The sequence below is a fragment of the Nyctibius grandis genome (assembly GCF_013368605.1).
Source record: "Nyctibius grandis isolate bNycGra1 chromosome W unlocalized genomic scaffold, bNycGra1.pri SUPER_W_unloc_2, whole genome shotgun sequence".
Lineage (NCBI taxonomy): Eukaryota > Metazoa > Chordata > Aves > Nyctibiiformes > Nyctibiidae > Nyctibius > Nyctibius grandis.
The window spans coordinates 4,377,978-4,398,399 of NW_027167473.1; the positions used below are offsets into that span (position 1 = coordinate 4,377,978).

The 20,422-nt window shown below is 43.3% G+C and overlaps 1 protein-coding gene across 4 annotated transcripts in view; it reads right to left on the reverse strand.

Moving 5' to 3' along the window:
• Positions 1-20,422, reverse strand: part of LOC137677170 (polycomb group RING finger protein 3-like) — a 147,732-nt gene that overhangs the window by 7,116 nt on the left and 120,194 nt on the right. For 3 of the 4 annotated variants that reach the window (XM_068424421.1, XM_068424423.1, XM_068424422.1), the window contains 5 exons: positions 18,673-18,728; positions 17,555-17,665; positions 16,711-16,796; positions 14,363-14,500; positions 6,147-6,227 (listed from right to left, as the gene is read on the reverse strand). In XM_068424421.1, coding sequence (XP_068280522.1) covers positions 6,147-6,227; positions 14,363-14,500; positions 16,711-16,796; positions 17,555-17,665; positions 18,673-18,728 — 472 coding nt within the window. The remainder of the gene's footprint in view (positions 1-6,146; positions 6,228-14,362; positions 14,501-16,710; positions 16,797-17,554; positions 17,666-18,672; positions 18,729-20,422) is intronic. The other variant, XM_068424424.1, reaches the window with a different exon arrangement.

Here is a 20,422-nt window from a genome sequence, read left to right on the forward strand (position 1 = left end):
GCCAGCCCAGACTTAAACCATGATAAATATATTGGCACTCAACATGGGGCTTGAGAGGGGCTCTGACAGGTTGCTCTGATAAGTTCGAATCCCGGCTCTGGCAGGAGGAGACCCAGAGAGCTCAGTCGAGAGAGCATCAGATTTCTTCCTTTGAAAGTCTTGAGGGGTTGGAAATTAAAACAGACAGCTCACGTCATGTCATTTTTGAGCAAAGTGTTATCTCATATCTTTATAGAGCTTTTTACAGAGTTGAGTATTGTAATGCTGCCTTACCTGCCATATATGCTGTGTTACTGCTTATTCCTTGCTAATGTTTACATGCGGTTTATCAGTGGGCGCTGGTCAAAATGCATCATTTTGCTATGGGGTTTGATACTGATTTATGCCGTGATAAACTGGGCCGTTATATTCCAATCTCTTATCTCTATGACACAATGATGGGCAGCTTTAATCGCGAATCAGTAGCAGTGACTTCATCTGCATACTCCAGGTGTCCTTTAGCTGATTTTGTTAATAATTACATGTTCAATTTTACTTTGGGAAACGGTACTCTTCCCTTTTCTGCCAAGCTGATTCCGCTTGATTTTTGAGAATTTCTTATGTGGTTGGGGCTATCTAAATGGCATGTTCCTATTATCGGTTTTTCTGAATGTGTTTCAGGCGTGGTATAAAAGTAAATATCGGTGCAGCTGTAGGTGCTACACAGCAATTTCAGCTCCTATGTGTGCTGCCGCGGCAACATGCACCGCAGCTACTGTAACCCCTCTGACGGCCACTGCATCCACTCAAACCCTGGCAGCACACACCACAGCTGCTACACTCCCCAAGACGACCACTGCATCCACTCAAACTCCAACAATCGGTACTGCCACCACTCCAATTCCAACAGGCACCGCAGCTACGCCAGCCTTGACAACGGGCACTGCAGCTACTCCAACTCCGACGACAGGCACCACAGCTACGCCAGCCTTGGCAACATGCACCGCAGTCGCTACAGACCCTCTGACGGCCACTAAATCCACACTACCTCTGACAATGGGCACTGTAGCCACACCAACTCTGACGACAGATACTGTAATCGCTCCATCTCCAACAACGGGCACTGTAGTTACTTTAACATCGACAATGGGCACCGCAGCTATACCAACCCCAGTGTCTGCCACAGTGATTCTACCCCCATCTACTGCTAGTGCTCAGTGCAGATGTAGGTGCTCTAGGGCTACTCCAACCCCCTTGGGAAGGGCTGCAGATGGACCAGAGAACCAACCCGTGCCAGTATCAACCGCCCCTGTAACCAGGAAGAAATACCAAAAGAAATCAGCTCGCATAGTGAAAGATGACAATGGAGATGAGGGTCCCTCTCAAGCAGAGCCATCCCAGGGGGAAGAGTCAGAATCAGAGATAACCATCCACTCCTTATCCCTGAAGGAGTTGCGAAATATAAGAAAAGATTTTAGCCGCCATGAAGGTGAGCCACTTATTACCTGGTTGCTCCGATGCTGGGATAATGGGGCCAATAGCTTGGACTTGGAGGGTAGAGAAGCCAAGCAGTTGGGATCCCTGTCCAGAGACGGTGGTATCGATAAGGTGCTTGGGAAAAAGGCAAACATTCTCAGCCTCTGGAGGCGACTCTTGTCAGCCATAAAGAGCAGGTATCCCTTTAAGGATGATATTGCATACCGCACAAGCAAATGGACCACTGTGGAAAAAGGTATTAAGTACCTGAGAGAATTAGCTGTGTGGGAGATGATTTGTAGTGACCCACAGATAATTGTAGATCCTGATGAGGTGCAATGTAACCAACCTATGTTGCGGAAGTTTGTGCAGAGTGCTCCATTGACATACGCCCACACACTGACAGTACTGATTTGGGGAGGAGAAGAAGAGACAGTAACTACTGTGGGTGAGGTGGCTAACAAAATGCGTCAGTAGGAAGATAGTGTCTCTTCTCCAATGCAGGCCTGCATCGCGGCTGTGGAAAAACTGACTGAGAAATCAGAGAACTTATTTGAAAAACTGACAAACTGTCCAGGATGGAGAATAGATTTGACTCTCCACCTGCACGGGCCCGCATCGCAGCCATTAAGAGACGACGCCCTCCTACAAGACCGGCTCAAGGGAAATGGAACACGCCGCGAGGTACCCTGTGGTTTTCCCTGTGTGATTATGGAGAGGACATAAGGAGATGGGATGGAAAACCTACCGCTGCCCTACAGGCACGAGTACACAAATTGCAAGGTAAAAGAAATAGCAGAGGGAATTTTCCTAGGAGGAGGGCTGCTCCAGTTTCCAGTGAGCAGTACCCCAGTCAGTGTAGATGGGCCTCAGATCCCTATGTACCAGATGTGAATAAGGGGAATGAAGGTCCAGTCCCCGTGAGCAGCACGAATCCATTCCTTGATTAGAGGGGCCCTGCCTCCAGCCAGGTGGAGGAGAGGAACAACCGAGTTTATTGGACTGTGTGGATTCGATGGCCTGGCACACTAAAACCACAAAGGTATCGAGCCCTGGTAGACACTGGTGCACAGTGCACCCTAATGTCATCGGATCACAAAGGGACAGAATCTATCAGTATTTCGGGAGTGACGGGGGGATCTCAAGAGTTATCTGTATTGGAGGCCGAGGTGAGCCTAACTGGTAATGAATGGAAAAAGCACCCCATTGTGACTGGCCCAGATGCTCCGTGCATCCTTGGCATCGATTACCTCAAGAGAGGGTATTTTAAGGACCCAAAAGGGTATCGATGGGCCTTTGGTATAGCAGCTGTAGAGACTGAGGACATTAAACAGCTGTCTACCTTGCCTGGCCTCTCAGAGGATCCTTCTGTTGTGGGGCTGCTGAAGGCTGAAGAACAACAGGTGCCAATTGCTACCACAACGGTGCAACGACGGCAATATCGCACCAATCGAGACTCCCTGACCCCCATTCATAAACTGATTAGACAATTGGAAAATCAAGGAGTGATTAGCAAGACTCGCTCACCCTTTAATAGCCCTATATGGCCAGTGCGAAAGTCTAATGGAGAATGGAGATTAACTGTGGACTATCGTGGCCCGAATGAAGTCACGCCACCGCTGAGCGCTGCCGTGCCAGACATGCTAGAACTTCAGTACAGACTGGAGTCAAAGGCAGCCCAGTGGTACGCCACCATAGACATTGCTAACGCCTTTTTCTCTATTCCCTTGGCACCAAAGTGCAGGCCACAGTTCGCTTTTACCTGGAGAGGTATCCAGTACACCTGGAATCGACTGCCCCAGGGGTGGAAACGCAGCCCTACTATTTGCCACAGACTGATGCAGACTGCACTGGAAGAGGGTGGAGCTCCAGAACATTTGCAATACATTGATGACATCATTGTATGGGGTGATACAGCAGGAGAAGGTTTTGAGAAAGGGGAGAAAATAATCCAAATCCTTCTAGAAGCTGGTTTTGCTATCAAACGTGCTAAGGTCAAGGGACCTGCAAAAGAGATCCAGTTTTTAGGGATCAAGTGGCAAGATGGCCACGGTCAGATCTCAATGGATGTGATTAACAAAACAGCCATGTCTCTGCCAACTAACAAAAAGGAGACCCAAGCTTTCCTAGGCATAGTAGGCTTCTGGAGGATGCACGTTCCCCATTACAGTCAGACTGTGAGCCCTCTCTGTGAAGTGACTCGGAAGAAGAATGACTTTAAATGGGGCCCTGAGCAACAACAGGCTTTTGAGCAAATTAAACAAGAGATAGTCCGTGCAGTGGCCCTTGAACCAGTCTGGATGGGACCAGATGTAAGGAACGTCCTCTATACTGCAGCTGGGGAGAACAGTCCTACCTGGAGCCTCTGGCAAAAGGCACTAGGGGAGACTTGAGGTCGACCCGTAGGATTTTGGAATTGAGGATACAAGGGCTCCGAGGCCAATTACACTCCAACGGAAAAAAGAAATACTGGCAGCGTATGAAGGAGCTAGAGGTGCTTCGGAGGTAATTGGTACTTATGCACATCTCCTGGCTCCCCAATTACCAGTACTGGGCTGGATGTTCAAGGGTAAGAATCCTACTACTCATCATGCAACTGATGCTACATGGAGTGAATGGATTGCATTAATTACACAGTGGGCTCGAATAGGAAACCCTAATTGCCCAGGAATCTTAGAAGTGGTCATGGACTGGCCAGAAGGCAAAGACTTTGGAATGCCACCAGAAGAGGAGGTGACACGTGCTGAAGAAGCCCCACCATATAATGAACTACCAGAGGATGAGAAGCAGTATGTCCTGTTCACCCATGGATCCTGACGTCTTGTAGGAAAACAAAACATTGGAAGTTGAAATACATCCTTGTATATATCAAGGTCTGAAAGAGGATAATATATAATGAATAGTGAAATATTATGGTTGAACCAGAATAGAAGTAACACTGAAATGAGATACTTATCTCTGCCAGGTATTGGAGGTTACTTATATCTAATAATCAGAACTTAATCACTAAACCCAGCATTTCTGTAAGAGCAAAAAAAGAAAGAGAATGGTAGAAGTCTATACATGAATGTGATGACTGATTATGTGAACAACTCTGTGCAATTTCTCCTCTGCTATTTCTCCTTCTCCCCTCCCCCAACTGTTTAGTTGCCTGTGTTCTGAGGATTCAAAGCCCAGCTCTGATGCTACACAGTTGCAACAGCTTGGAACATATGTCTGAGTAAATCACTAAGTTATGAGAGAACCTGCAAGAAGATAAGAAGGGCAAAAGCAGGGCGAGGCTAGCTGAGAACTTTGGGTCAGATGAAGCCACTAATATCAACAGTGAAAGCTAGATGAAACTGGTTTGATCATTACAATCATGTCTTAACTTTTTCAGTAGCGGCCAGGAATATCTCTATTCATGTACTGGGGCTACATTAGGTGGCAATTATATTAGGATACCTAACAAGATATTGTAAAATGTACATGTTTAATAGAATTGGGAGAGATCTTCTGTAAATGTAATCTTACTCATGATAAAAGAGAACATATTGGTTAACTAAACAATTATATGAGGAATGAGAAACATTTCATCAATGTTACGTTATGGGGAGATATTAGGTAAAAAGTTTTAAGGGATAAGGCTTAAGGAAATATTAGTATATCTCTTAAGACACCCTGTTGTATGGTTAATCGCGTTTGAATGGATAGTTTTATTAATTGTGATAATCATAAAATAGTATAGAATCAAAATGTTTATGCTTATCATGATTATACAGCTAATGAAACATTCTGTGATTATGTAAACTGAATGAAAATTGACAATACCATAAGTTTAACTCCGGTATCAACAGGGAGAGAAGTGTCATAAAGGACTGTTTGAACACCTACCTAGAAGCCACTGGCATGTCAGTATGACACTCTGCTTCTGAGTACACAGCTGGGGTTGGTCTCCCTGCTATTTCTTCAGCTGGGTAACTATGACCAAGTGTGTGAGGGAATAAGTGAATATACTGTATAAAGTTATCTGCTATTAATAATAGCTTGATTCTATTAATAAGAGCTTTATAAAAGCTGTTATTAATGAATATTGGTTGTGATCTGTGTCTCCCCCAACTCAATCCCCTATCAGGGTAAATGGAATTTACAACAAAATCACTTCCTTTGGTTCATTCTAAACCTCATACCTACGAGTTTTCACTTGATACCCTTCATCTCTTTCACCAAATAAGACAGCTTACAGTTGCTGCCTTTTCCATGCCACTCATGACTATACAAATCTTCATGATACAGGTAAATAGTAGATTTATACAGAGGCACAGCAGTGCTCTTGTTTAGCTCTCTTCTTTTCCTAATAATTTCTAGCATTTAATTTGGGTTTTTCTTGGACCATTACTGAGCCAATATCTTTATGTCTAACCCCAAAACCTGATTTCCATTTGATTACTATCAAATTGACATCTGCCATCAACTTCCCCTTTTCCTTAGTGGCACATTTTAAATTTTCCCCCATTTTTCTCTTTTGAATTAAGAAAAATATCTATTTTTAAAGATATAGTTTATTAGACATTTTAAAATATATATTTTAACCATTTTGAAGTTATTGCAGTATAGGCCTGCATGATTTATGCTTTATGAACTTTGTTCTTTAGTCAGCTAATGATTTCCATGGAACGTGAAAATTTTGATGAAAAGCAGTTGTGTCATACCTTAAATCTCCATCTCGTAACAACTACAAACTTGAGTGTGTGGTCCTTGCCAAGAATCTCTTCATTGCATAATATATCCAGCTGATGTAAAAAGAAGAAATAATTCACTGAGACACAGAACATGGCTTTGAAATGATACACTTCAGATAAGGCCCAATAAAAAGATCAAAGAAACAGAACTCAATTCTCATGTAAAGACAACTTTGTCCTTTGACATGCTATGAAAATTGTTTACACAGTACACAGCAAGTAACTTTCTACTTTGAAAATACATTTTTTAAATGCTATCCCCAGCTTATACATCAGTGTTTAGGGCTTTTTTTGCAGACACTTTATAGTTGTTTTTACTTTTCTATGTCAGCTTTGAAAGATCTTTATATTGGAAACAGCAAGGGTATGAACTCATAAGCAAATGTGAGATCATGTGACCAGCCATCAGTTGAATTGCAATAGATGATCATGCACATGATCTTAGCCTATTTGACTGCATGGTGACATGTACTGAAAGGCTAAGTCACCATGAAAGTGACATATGTTAATGGTACTTTATGACAACCTGAGAAAGTAAGAATGTGCATGCAGTCCACTAACATAGCTTAGCTGACAGACAATAACTCAAACCAGGATTTGTCTATAGCATTCAACCAAGTATTCACATACTTAAGGCCTTCCTCCTCAAAACATATTTTTCACTGGACATACCAATACACTGTTTCCACAAAAATGTCATGTGCCCTTAAAGGGGGAGGGAGGGCTCCTGAAACACGAGTACTGTTGAATGAACATTCTTACATTTCAGTAAGAGCCAAGTAGGTTGTAAAACCAGAGGTTGCTGCAGTGGAATAGTGAGTTTAAACACAAAAGCAAAAGGTGTAATTAGTAAGAAAGCAATCCAGGTTTCTGAAAGGTCTTAGGAATTTTAACACAGATGCTAGATGGGCCAACCATAGGTGACATACAGCTGCATCTACTACTCACCAAAAAGGAAGAACTTTCTGGGGACATGATAATCAATGGCAGACTTGGTTGTAGCAACCATGAAATAGTGAAGTTCAAGATCCTGAAGGGAGCGAAGAAATCACGTAGCAGAGTACAGATCCTGGGCTTCAGTAGAGCAGAAATATGCTTTTTCGGGAAGCTGGTAAGTGGGATCCCATAAGAGGTAGCTCTGAAGGGCAAAGGAGCTCAAGAGATGACAAGTCTTTAAGGACAACGTCCTCCAAGCACAAGAACAGTCCATCTCAATACTCAGAAAAAGGAGTAGATGTATCAGGAGACCAGCTTGGCTAAACAGGGAGCTCATGAGAAAAAGGACATATACAGGAGATGTAAGTGAGGACAGGCTACAAAGCATGAATATAGAAACATAGGTTTCTATATAGGTTTAGGTCAAACCAGGACACTCGAGTATACAGGGATGGCTTGGGGCAAGTCAAAGCTCAGCTGGAGCTGAAACTGGCAAGGGACATCAAGGGCAACAAGAACAACTTCTATTGCTACATTAGCAACCTCTTCCACAAGGAAGAAGAGAAGAGTTCTAGTTGTTGGAGACACTCCTAAAGGGAACTGAGGGCCCAATATGCAGAGCTGACCCCCATCACAGGGAGGTCTGCAGTCTGCCTGGAGCCCGAATCAGGGATATCACCAGGAAACTCCCCAACCTGGTGAAGGCCACAGACTACTACCCGCTGCTGATCTTCCAGACAGGTGGGGAGGAAGCTGCATCCCGTAGACTGAGGGGGATGAAGAAAGACTTCAGGGCCTTAGGACGGTTGGTGAAAGAGTCTGGGGCGCAAGTTGTTTTCTCCTCCCTCCTCCCATTTTCAGGTGATGACGTGGGATGGAATAGTAGGATTCTCTCTATAAATGCCTGGCTACGAGACTGGTGCTACAGGCAGGGCTTTGGGTTCTTTGATAATGGCTGGTTTTATAAGACACCAGGCGTGACCGTAATACATGGGAAAGGTTTATGTCGTAGGGGCAAAAGGGTTCTGGGACAGGAATTAGCAGGGCTCATTCGGAGAGCTTTAAACTAGATTCGAAGGGGGATGGGGTAGTAGCTGGGCTTGCACCACTGGGGCAACGCTCTAGTGTTGAGGTAGACCAGGAGGCCTCCCATCCCCCTGGGGTGAAATCAGTGTGCTCAGCTCGCTCCCTGAAATGCCTGTACACCAATGCACGCAGCATGGGGAATAAACAGGAGGAGTTGGAAATCCGTGTTCGGTCGGGGGGCTATGATCTAGTGGCAATTACAGAGACTTGGTGGGACACCTCGCATGACTGGAATGTGGTCATGGATGGCTATGTCCTGTTCAGGAAAGACAGGCCGCTAAGGAGAGGTGGTGGAGTTGCTCTTTATGTGAGTGAGCAGCTAGAATGTATTGAGTTCTGTCCAGGGGCGGATCAGGAGCGAGTTGAGAGTTTGTGGGTACGAATTAAGGGGCAGGCTGGCAGGGGTGATACTGTTGTGGGTGTCTATTACAGGCCACCAGATCAGGATGAGGAGGGTGATGAGGCCTTCTACAGGCAGCTGAGAGCAGTCTCACAATTACAGGCCCTGGTTGTCATGGGGGACTTCAACTACCCTGATATTTGCTGGGAGGCCTACTCAGCCAGCCATCCTCAGTCCAGGAGGTTCCTCCAGTGCATTGATGATAACTTTCTGATGCAAATGGTGGATGAGCCAACTAGGAGAGGAGCGCTGCTGGATCTTATCCTCACTAACAAGGAGGGTCTGGTTGAAGCGGTGAAGGTTGAGGGCAGCCTTGGTTGTAGTGACCATGAGATGGTGGAGTTCAGGATCTCATGTGGCAGGACCAGAATAGCTAGCAGAATCACAACCCTGGACTTCAGGAGGGCCAACTTTGGCCTTTTCAAGCAATTGCTAGGGGAAATCCCATGGGACAGGGTACTAGAAGGTAAGGGGGCCCAAGATAGTTGGTTAGCATTCAAGGACTGCTTCTTCCGAGCTCAAGATCAGAGCATCCCAGCAGGTAGGAAGTCAAGAAAGGGTACCAGGAGACCTGCATGGTTAAACAGGGAACTGCTGGGCAAACTCAAGTGGAAGAAGAGGGTGTACAGATCATGGAAGGAGGGGCTGGCCACTTGGGAGGAATATAAGTCTGTTGTCAGAGGATGTAGGGAGGCAACTAGGAAAGCTAAGGCCTCCTTGGAATTAAACCTTGCAAGAGAGGTCAAGGACAACAGAAAGGGCTTCTTCAAATACATTGCAGGTAAAACCAACACTAGAGGCAATGTAGGCCCACTGATGAATGAGGTGGGGGCCCTGGAGACAGAGGATAAAAAGAAGGCGGAGTTACTGAATGCCTTCTTTGCCTCTGTCTATACTGCTGGAGGCTGTCCTGAGGAGCCCCGGACCCCTGAGGCCCCAGAAGAAGTCAGGATAGAGGAAGAGTCTGTCTTGGTTGATGAGGGCTGGGTCAGGGACCAATTAAGCAACCTGGACGTCCATAAATCCATGGGCCCTGATGGGATGCACCCGCGGGTGCTGAGGGAGCTGGCGGAAGTCATTGCTAGGCCACTCTCCATCATCTTTGCTAAGTCGTGGGGAATGGGAGAGGTGCCTGAGGACTGGAGGAAAGCGAATGTCACTCCAGTCTTCAAAAAGGGCAAGAAGGAGGACCCGGGTAACTATAGACCGGTCAGCCTCACCTCCATCCCTGGAAAGGTGATGGAACAACTTGTCCTTGGTGCTGTCTCTAGGCACATCAAGGATAGGAGGATCATTAGGGGCACTCAGCATGGCTTCACCAAGGGGAAGTCATGCTTAACCAACTTGATAGCCTTTTATGAGGACATAACCCGGTGGATAGATGATGGTAAAGCTGTGGATGTGGTCTATCTCGATTTCAGTAAAGCGTTTGACACGGTCTCCCACAGCATCCTCGCAGCTAAACTGAGGAAGTGTGGTCTGGATGATCGGGTAGTGAGGTGGATTGTGAACTGGCTGAAGGAAAGAAGCCAGAGAGTGGTGGTTAATGGGACAGAGTCCAGTTGGAGGCCTGTGTCTAGCGGAGTCCCTCAAGGGTCGGTACTGTGACCATGTATGAGTACAAGTTGGGGACAGACCTGTTGGAGAGCAGCAGAGGGGAAAGGGACCTGGGGGTCCTAGTGGACAACAGGATGACCATGAGCCAGCAGTGTGCCCTTGTGGCCAAGAAGGCCAATGGCATCCTGGGGTGTATTAGAAGGCGTGTGGTTAGCAGGTCGAGAGAGGTTCTCCTCCCCCTCTACTCTGCCCTGGTGAGGCCGCATCTGGAATATTGTGTCCAGTTCTGGGCCCCTCACTTCAAGAAGGACAGGGAACTGCTAGAGAGAGTCCAGCGCAGAGCCACGAAGATGATTAAGGGGGTGGAACATCTCCCTTATGAGGAGAGGCTGAGGGAGCTGGGTCTCTTTAGCTTGGAGGAGACTGAGGGGTGACCTCATTAATGTTTATAAATATGTAAAGGGCAAGTGTCATGAGGATGGAGCCAGGCTCTTCTCAGTGACATCCCTTGACAGGACAAGGGGCAATGGGTGCAAGCTGGAACACAGGAGGTTCCACTTAAATATGAGGAAAAACTTCTTTACAGTGAGGGTGACCGAACACTGGAACAGGCTGCCCAGAGAGGTTGTGGAGTCTCCTTCTCTGGAGACATTCCAAACCCGCCTGGACATGTTCCTGTGTGACATGGTCTAGGTAATCCTGCTCCGGCAGGGGGATTGGACTAGATGATCTTTCGAGGTCCCTTCCGATCCTGAACATTCTGTGATTCTGTGATTATCAATAAAAGAATAAACAAGGAAAATGTGAGCCCCCTGCTGCATGGGGTGGACAATTTAGTGACAGCATCTGCAGATAAGGTTGAGGTACTCGGTGCCGCCTTTGCCTTGGTTTTTACCAACAAGGTCTCCCAGGCCTTTTTGTGCCTAGAGACAGGGTTCAAGGAGGAAATGAACAGCCAGTAGCAGAGGAGGATCGAGTCAGGGATCTATTGTGAAATCTCAGCCCATACTAGTCCATGGGACCAGATGGGATGCATCCAAGGGTGCCACAAGAGTTTGCTGATGCCATTACAAGGCCACAGTATCATCACTGAATGATCACAGAGATCAGGGAAGGTACCCAATAACTGAAGAAATGTTGTACCCATCTTCAATAAGGGCAAGGAGGACTATCAAGGGAACTAGAGGCCAGTCAGCCTCACTTTGGTGATCCCTGGGAAAGTCATGAAGTGAGTCCTCTTGGAAGCCATTTCTGGGCACATAAAGGCAAAGGTAAATCCATACTGGCTATTCCCAATCACCAAGGGAAAAAAAAAAAATCACAGTTGACCAATCTGATTGCCGCCTTTAATGAAATGACTATATCCATGGACGAGGAGAGAACAGTGGATGTTGTCAGCCTTGACTTAAGCAAGGCTTTCAGCACCATCTTGCACAGCATCCTTGTATCCAAATTGGGACATTATGATCTGGATGGGTGGACTACCTGATGGATAAAGACCCGGGTGGATTGTCAGGCTCAGAGGGTAGTGGTTAATGGGTTGTACTCTATAAAGAGGCCAGTGACATGCAGAGTATTGCAGGGGTCTATCCTGGGACCTGGGCTGTTGGATGTCTTTATCAGTGATCTGGAGGAGGAGACAGAATCCGCCTCATCAAGCTTGTGGATGACACCAAACTTAGGGAGTGCAGCTAACACACTTAAGGACAGGGCTGAGATTCAGAGGGACCTATACAGGCTAGAAGGATGAGCTGACAAGAATCTCATGTAATTCAACAAAAACAATGGCAAAGTCACAAGAAGTTACAAGCTGGGTAGCAGCTCTGCTGAAAAGGACCTGGGGGGGTCCTGGTTAAAAGCAAGTTGAGCATGAGTCAGCAGTGTGCTCTGGCAGTGATGAAGCCTAACAGGATATTGGGGTATATCAACAGAAGCACCACCAGTAAACTGAAGGGAGTCAATGGAAAAATGTCCACGTGGAAACCAGTAACGAATGGTGTCCCTCGAGGGTCTGTACTGGGACCAATGCTGTTTAATATCTTCATCAATGACATAGACAGTGGGATTGAGTGCACCCTCAGCAAGTCTGAGGATGACACCAAGCTGAGTGGTGCAGCTTATTCCCTAGAGGGAAGGGATGGCATCCAGAGGGACCTTGACAGGCTTGAGGAGTGGGCCCCTGTGAACCTCATAAAGTTTAACAAGGCCAAGCGCAAGGTCCTGCACCTGGGTTGGGGCAATCCCCACTATCAATACAGGCTGGGGGATGAAGGGATTGAGAGCAGACCTGTGGAGAAGGACTTGGCAATATATTGGTGGATGAAAAATTGGACATGAGCTGGCAATGCATACTTGCAACCCAGAAAGCCAATCATATCCTGTGCTGCATCAAAAGAAGCATGTCCAGTAGGTCAAGGGAGGTGATTCTCCCCCTCTACTCTACTTTTGTGAGACCCCATCTGGAGTACTGCGTCCAGTTCTGGGGTCTCCAGTACAAGATAGACATGGACCTGTTGGAGTGGGTCCAGAGGAGGGCAACAAAAATGATCAGAGGACTGGAACACCTCTCCTATGAAGAAAGGCTGAGAGAGTTGGAGTTGTTCAGCTTGGAGAAGAGAAGGCTCTGGGGAGACCTTATTGCAGCCTTTCAATATATAAAGGGGGCTTGTAAGAAAGATGGAGAAAACCTTTTACCAGGGTCTGTAGTGACAGGATAAAGGGCAACATTTTTAAACAGAAAGAGGGTAGGTTTAGATTCTTTACAATGAGGGTGGTGAGACACTGGAACAGGTTGCCCAGAGAAGTTGTGGCTGCCCCCTCCATGGAAGTGTTCAAAGTCAGGTTGGATGGGGCTTGGAGCAACCTGGTCTAGTGAAACATGTCCCTGCTCATTGGCAAGGAGTTTGGACTAGATGATCTTTGAAGGTCCCTTCCGACCCTTCCAACCTTCCATTTTATGATTCTATGATACGAAGTGATTATTCCCCTTTACTCAGCACTCATTAGACCACATCTGGAATGCTGCATCCAGTTTTGGCCCCTCCAGTACAAGAAAAATGTTGATAAAGTTGAGCAAGTTCAGCGGAGGGTCACCAAGATGGTCAGGGTGCTTGAACACAGGCCCTATAAGGACAGGTTGAGGGAACCGGGACTATTCATCTTGGAGAAGAGAAGGCTTAAAGGGGACCTAGCTACAGCCTTCCAATACCTAAGAGAAGCCTATAGAGAAGATAGAGCTAGACTCTTTACTGAGGTGCATGGTGGGAGAATGAGAGACAATGGTCATCAATGGAAACAGAGGAAGTTCTGACTGGATATAAGTAGAAAAAAAAATCTCTACAAGGATAATTAAGCACCAGAACAAGTTGCCCAAAGAGGTCATGGAATCACCATCCTTGGAAGTTTTCAAGATTGAGAGATGGCAGTTTGAGAGTCAGACTGGATGGAGGGGGACTAATACCAACAAAGAGGGAACAGAGGCTATGTTTTCACATGCCTGCCATTATGTGTTCTAGTTTTAGAATCTGAAATGACAGAACTTGCAGAGCATAGAACAGCCTCTTTCTTCCCTTACCCTCCACCATTATTTCTTCCCATGAACAGTCCAATTATGTATTCCCTGCAGGGAAGGCAGCACCAGCTGATACTACACAAGGCTGAGCTTCACTCAGAGTAGAAAAGCAGAAGAAAGTATATGTGCTGCTTTCCATTAAATCAGTCTTTCAGTAGTGTCCAAGTATTATAATCCATTTTCTGCATTAAGTGAAAAATCTCTGCTAGGGCAGCATATCCCTTTGTTTAAGGCCACCAAACAAAGCATCTTGCAGGAGTCAGTTTTAACATTGGTGGAAAACACATAACCAAGCCTTTTGGTATGTTTTAAAACTGGTCATGGAACAACACACTGAGCTGCACTGCCAACTGTATAAAGCCAATAACCAGTAAGAGCTACATCTCCATTGTATTGGAGTGGAAGAAAAAAGGGAAGATGACCAACATCCTTAAATTAAAAGGGGGGGGGAAGTAAATTTGGAGAAAACCCTATTTGTCTACATTCAGCTCCTCAACTTAAATAGCCATTTTCTGTTCCTTTATATTAGGAAATAGTGCATGCTTCAGCTTTTTCAAAAATCTGGTTGGAAGGAAGGACACTGTTTTGAAAAAAATCCATGAGACTTTCATTTGCAAAATCACTTTTAAACATTACCTCATTAAAAGAAGAAAGATTAAGTTTTTTAGCAATGAACTTCTTTAGATGCAAGACTGTTGCTTGTGCTGAGCAGCGGATCCATTTTCGTTTCAATCCACGTAATTTGCTGCTATTGCATTCCAAGCAGATGCTTACCTTCAGGAGAAAGCAAACAGAGTCAGGGCTAGTCAACAGAATTTTCTGCAGTCCCCATTATGCATTTCACATGCAGCATTAATTAGTCCAACAAAAAGATGAAAATGTAGAATACTAGTATTCTTTAAAGCAAAATGCATGCAGTGTTGTCTTCATTTAGCCTGCACCCAGGACTAAACAATAGCAGTTTTTCCTCTCACCCAATGTCCCCCTTCCCCAAATGAGGAAGGGAATTGGGAAAAGGAGGGAGACTTGTAGGATGAAGTCAACCAGATTTAATGAAATGAAGAAATCAATATAAATGACAACACAAAACAGACAACAGTATACTCATCCATGGATCAACAACAAGTTACTCCAGGAATCAGGTGGGATGAGAGAAAGAGCCTCACCTCTCTCTAGCAAACCCTCTCTTTTATAGTGAGCTTGATGTCAATGATATAGAATACACCTGGGGGCCAGCCTGGGTCAGCTGCCCTGGGTTTAGCTGCTGAGGGCCTTGATCACCATGGTTGGCCACAAACTGAAACCAAATCCCAGTGAAACCAGGACAAGTGTCATTAAAAAGAAGGTTGTCTAGTATTTTGTCAGCTTACTGTCAAGCACCATTCAACCGAAAAGGGATCTGGACAAAAGTTCAAGGCAGAACTTTAGGGCTGCCTTGTTCCAGAGCTTTATTCTAACTGCAGACATTACAACTAGTTCAGAAGAAGCCCAGGTCAAGGTCAAATCGAGATATCTAATATGAAAACCTATCAGGACCCTGAGCTCATTCCTCTCCCCACTGGGGGTTTGGTTGCCTGAGCTCAGGGCCAATTTTGATAAGCACCTGTATGACCATGAAACTGTTGTGAAGAAAGAGCTGTTTGAGAAAAAGCTTGAAGAATTTTCAGTGTGAGCTCACGCTGCTTAACTTATCAGCATCATTTAAGATGAAGCTCCCTCCCTTGGTTGGTCCCCCTGCATGAGCTATGTTGCAGCCATGCCCGTGCCTGGCCTAGACCCTGATGCACAGATTAGACTTCCTGGCTTGACCTTGGACCTGTCTCATCACTGTGGACTTGGCTTGGTAATCACTGGACCATGTATGACCTTGGATACTATCGTCTCTGGACCTGACTTCAACTTGCCAATTTCACTTTCTAGCTTAACCTTGGACCTGCCTCATCACTAAAGATTTAACTGGTGATCACTGGACTGTGGCTGAATCTGGTCACTGTCACCAGAGCTGCTATTATGTCCTTATTCAGGTATTGTGGGACTGCACCCCTTGTCGGTGAGGTTAGTGCCCTGCCTGCCTTGTTGTCACTCTTGGCTCCTGGCTTGCCTGCCCATATGGAGCAGCAGCCTGCCCTTGCTGCTCCCTGACAAAACCATTATCACTTTTTAATGACTGTTTCTAATCTAACCTCTGAATCCAGTAACATAGTTTAATATTTAAGGCATGTTTTAAAATAATATTTTTAACTTTAAAATTTACTGATGCAGATGATGTAACAAATTTTTGAAGTTCAAAAAATTATATGGGAAAAAATGGCCCTTTGATCTCTGTGCTTCAATTCCCTCTTCTTTTCTCAATCATCTATTTTCTTTATTTAGTCTAAGCTCTTTAGGATAAGTTTTATTCTGTGCACTTAAATGACTTGGTACAAAGCACAATCCATCTGAATACTACCATTGCACTATCATTAAATGGAAAATTAATCCAAATTTAATTTACTTTGGACACAGTTAGCAGGGAAACATGGAGGTAGTGACTTGTGTATTCCAATAGCAAGTTTCATACTCAAACAGGTCTTGTGTTTAAAACCTGATACTATATACTAAGTAAAAAAAGACTTTTCATTCTAATTATTGAAACATATTCAGTCCTGATGCACTGGAGTGGCATGGGAGTAGACTCTCAGACAAAGGGCCCAAATGACTTGAAATCTAGTTGAGATGAAAGCCAACACAGAGTTTAGCCAATACTCAGGAAACTCAGAAATAGTTATAACTATTAAACCTTAATGAAATTCTCAAAACCAAATTTCTCCACAGCTACCTAAATAAAAATTATGAAGCTCAAGTTTACACAAAAGCATGGGAGAACACTGTATCTTGTCTCTGTCAGAGGGAAAAAAGTTTATAAAAAAAAACCCAAACATTTAAAGATAAAGTGGAAATACAAAATCAAACTAAGAAATGCCCTATATCAGAAGTAAGCCCACCTGTTCATCACTTCGATGATAGTCATTATCTTCCTGTTTTTCTTCAGAAGTTTCTTTGTTTGAATTTTCATCTGTTTTAGTTTCACCTTTCAGAAGAAAGCAGAGCATTACAATAATTAAATTAGACATACCATATGACAGGTAATTCTGAAACAAAGTCAAGACTCTAAGAGTAACTGTGGGTTTTTTTGTTTGGGTTTGTTTTGTCAGAGCATGATCAGCTTCTCTTCTAACCAGGAAAAAAGTCAGAAAGAAGCTTTATTCTTGGTAGCAGAGATGTAGACACTAATCCAAAGCTTCCCAAAAAATCAGTTCAAGACACCTTGCTACAAATTTGTCAGGGCTCATTCACTATTCTGTAAAACTGATATGCTCTCCTGATAGTCACAAATTTGAGAATTATTTTGCCCTCGGATAAATACGCGCGCCCACACACACATTTTAAGTATAACCACCACACCATTTCTATCACAAAATTACACTTAACATCAGCAGTTTCTGAAGTTAATGCAATTCAGGACTGGGATAAAAAGTAACCTTTTCTTATCATAGAGTTCCCACATAGATACTGCTGAAGATCTTCACCAGGAACACATTGCAGCCAGCTAAAAGAACACATTATATAAACAAGCGTGATGCAAAACAATACTGCACTTAGACAGTGAGTTCAAAGTGGTGAGTTCTTGTATATAGACCAATATATAAGCACAAGCCTTGTACAATATTATACAATTACGCGTGCTAATAAATATTAGCTAGACACCTACCTCTGACAGATCCTTTCAGCAGCTTAATGGCAGTCTGTGCCCCCACCCCAAGACAGAATAAACATAAGACCATTTACCATTGCGATGTGAATCTAGATGTTGCTTTGCAGAGCATGTCTCCCCTTTGATGTCCCCTGGTACTTCCATACCCAGTTTGTGATAGAATTCCCTCTGCTTTTTCATTTCCGCTGTTTAAAATTGTAAATATTATTTATGTAATAATGTTCTAGCACAATATTTATCAAGGTATTCCGAAACCCTTCTCTGTTCTGTAAAAGAAGCTTGTCAGGCAGGAAGTGGTATTAGCACTTTTTGCTACGTCTCTACTCTTGCTGCCATAATCAAGTTACCCCAGATCTTATTCTCAAGAGGCAGAATACTACCAAGACATTTGCAGAGCTATTATTACACCATCCTGATATTACATATAAAATACATTTTAAATACTATACCATACTTTGTGTTTTCCCCCTTCAATATTTCTGTCAAAATATTGGTTTAGAATTTTTATTCATATTTCTGATTTTCAATATCCTAGAAATAATTTTAAAACAATCTCTTTACCTAAACTTGCTTATAAATGTCCGATAATGTCCTCACTTGACAGCTTAATTGGATAGAAATATTCTACTTAAATAAAAGTAGCAACACACCACTGAAAAATAATACTGAAAAATTACTATAAAGTATTCCTTTAGTTCAACAGATTCATTAACAAAAAGTAGATTATAAGAACACAAATGCAAAGGTACCTGCTAGCAAAGGATTTAAGTACATCTTAGGAGAAGAAAAAAATCACTGAAACTAAGTGTTATGCTACATCAGTATTCTACCTCTGAGAACTCTGCAAAGCTGTCAAAAAAGACATGAATATGTACACAATTATGTATGCAAATTATAGAATGCCAACATGAAAAAGTTGTAGTGCTATTTAGGTTTACATAATGTTACTTTTCCCTGAAATAACACCAGCATTTTCATTTCTGAAGTTTTTCAGTAACACTGCTAGTACAAGTCTAAAAATAAAAAAAAAGCACTGAAATATAGAGGAAAAGTAGCGCTAGAACCGGAACAAGTGAAGATGGTATTTTTCATCCCCCCATGAACATTTTCCTCATTTCCTCCTTTTGTTAATGCAAAGGAAATATGTGTAAATCTAACATTCAGTAAAAATAGGTCATACCAGAAAACTTACCTTCTTGGAGGCCTGGCACAAGTTTGTAAACAATATCTTGCATTGTTCTATCATGACTAGCAGGAAAAAAAAGAAAAATTGAAGGTTTAAATTAGCCATCTTGATTCAAAACTTTTCTCTTAAAGAGATTCAGTATTAAATCTAACAGTAACAAGAAAGGAATGCAGATAAGGTTCAGGCTAAGACAAGAACCGACAAAAGTCAAACTGACAAAAGTTTAACAGAAATGCTAGGAGGGATGGTCTTTATGATGCAAAGGATGGCATCCTGTGAGAGATGCCATATACCTCCATGTTATCAGTAACATAACTCTCAAAATTCCTTGACAATTTTGACAAAAACATTTTTTTATTTTCTGTTTCTAGACACGAGACTGTTTCTTATCCCTTTTAATTAATCTCTCACGTTGCTAAGTTGTTTAGTTAACCATACTGGGCTTTTTAAAAAACATGAGGAAAAAAGCCTATAGGGGAAAAAAAGAAGATAACAAAGAAGAGAACAAAGGAAAGAAAATTTGCGTTTGCTCTTATAATCCAACATTTTACCCAAGAGCAACATCGTGTAGCTCAGAATCCCATCTAGCTAAAAAGGGTGGAACAAAAAAAAAGACAGACTGATTCAACACATAAGGAAGGAAATGGTGGGGAAGCAGGACTGGTTAAGATTCTAAACACTGATGTTTTCAACCAAAATTTAACTACAAGCTGCCATTTCCTGGATTACTCTAAAACAAGTCATTGCCTGAAAGGACCAGAACATTACCCTGACTTCCAAGCTATAAATAAAATCCAATACAAGCTAAAATGTCAGCCTCAGCTGCTACCAGGGCATTAACCCCACAAGAGTTTACAATACCAAACTTCAGCTTTGACCCTCAGGTTAGAATTTTTAAATTTACAGGTTGCAGGAACATCTCCAAAAACATTTCAATCTAAATGAATGATTTTAGCCACCAGCATGAGAGCAGAGGTGAGAATTTAACAGCATTCTTAATGCTGAAACATGAGATGTGTTTGTTTTACCTATTCCCCAGATGGATGGAGATGAATTAGATCATAGATTCTTGTAACTAAGGCATAATACAAAGTTCCTCCCTATTAATTCTCTATTGAAGAAAGCACAGACTTCCAAAAGCAGGTTGGACAAAGGCTATCTGTTTTGATCTTTAAGGGGCAATATTTTGTAACTAGCTCAGGAAAATACTTCTCTAGGAGGGCATCTTCATTTTTCGAAGCAGTAGAGCAAAGAACCTAGAATGAAGAAGGGGATCGATTTTTAAAAAGACATAATACCGTGCATTCAGTGTCCACAAACAACTGTCAAATCCACTTCTAACTACTCAATTTGAGGCTATGCTCCCAGGCCTCTCTTAGCATTGAAAACAGGCTTCTGAACCAATACATGGATATATTCCTGTAGCTTTACAGAGAACAACCATGTTGTCTTAAGTGTCATTTGTTTCTTTGTGCCGACTGGGATGGAGTTATCATTACTGTTTTGTCATATTTCAAAATACACTCTAGTACAGTCTCTACATCATTCTCAGAAGGTATAAGAAAAACCTATCTTATTTCTGACTCCTGAAGGGGACTCAGTTTTGAGCAATTCAGAAAGTTTTTATAGGACATGCACAATTCTCAGTGAAAGTGGAGAAAGAATCAAATTCATTTTCTATAGTCACTTCTTCAAAAGCTTCAAAAAGAACTGAGACATGCACATTTGAAGCAGTGCCACAAACAAAAAGAAATTT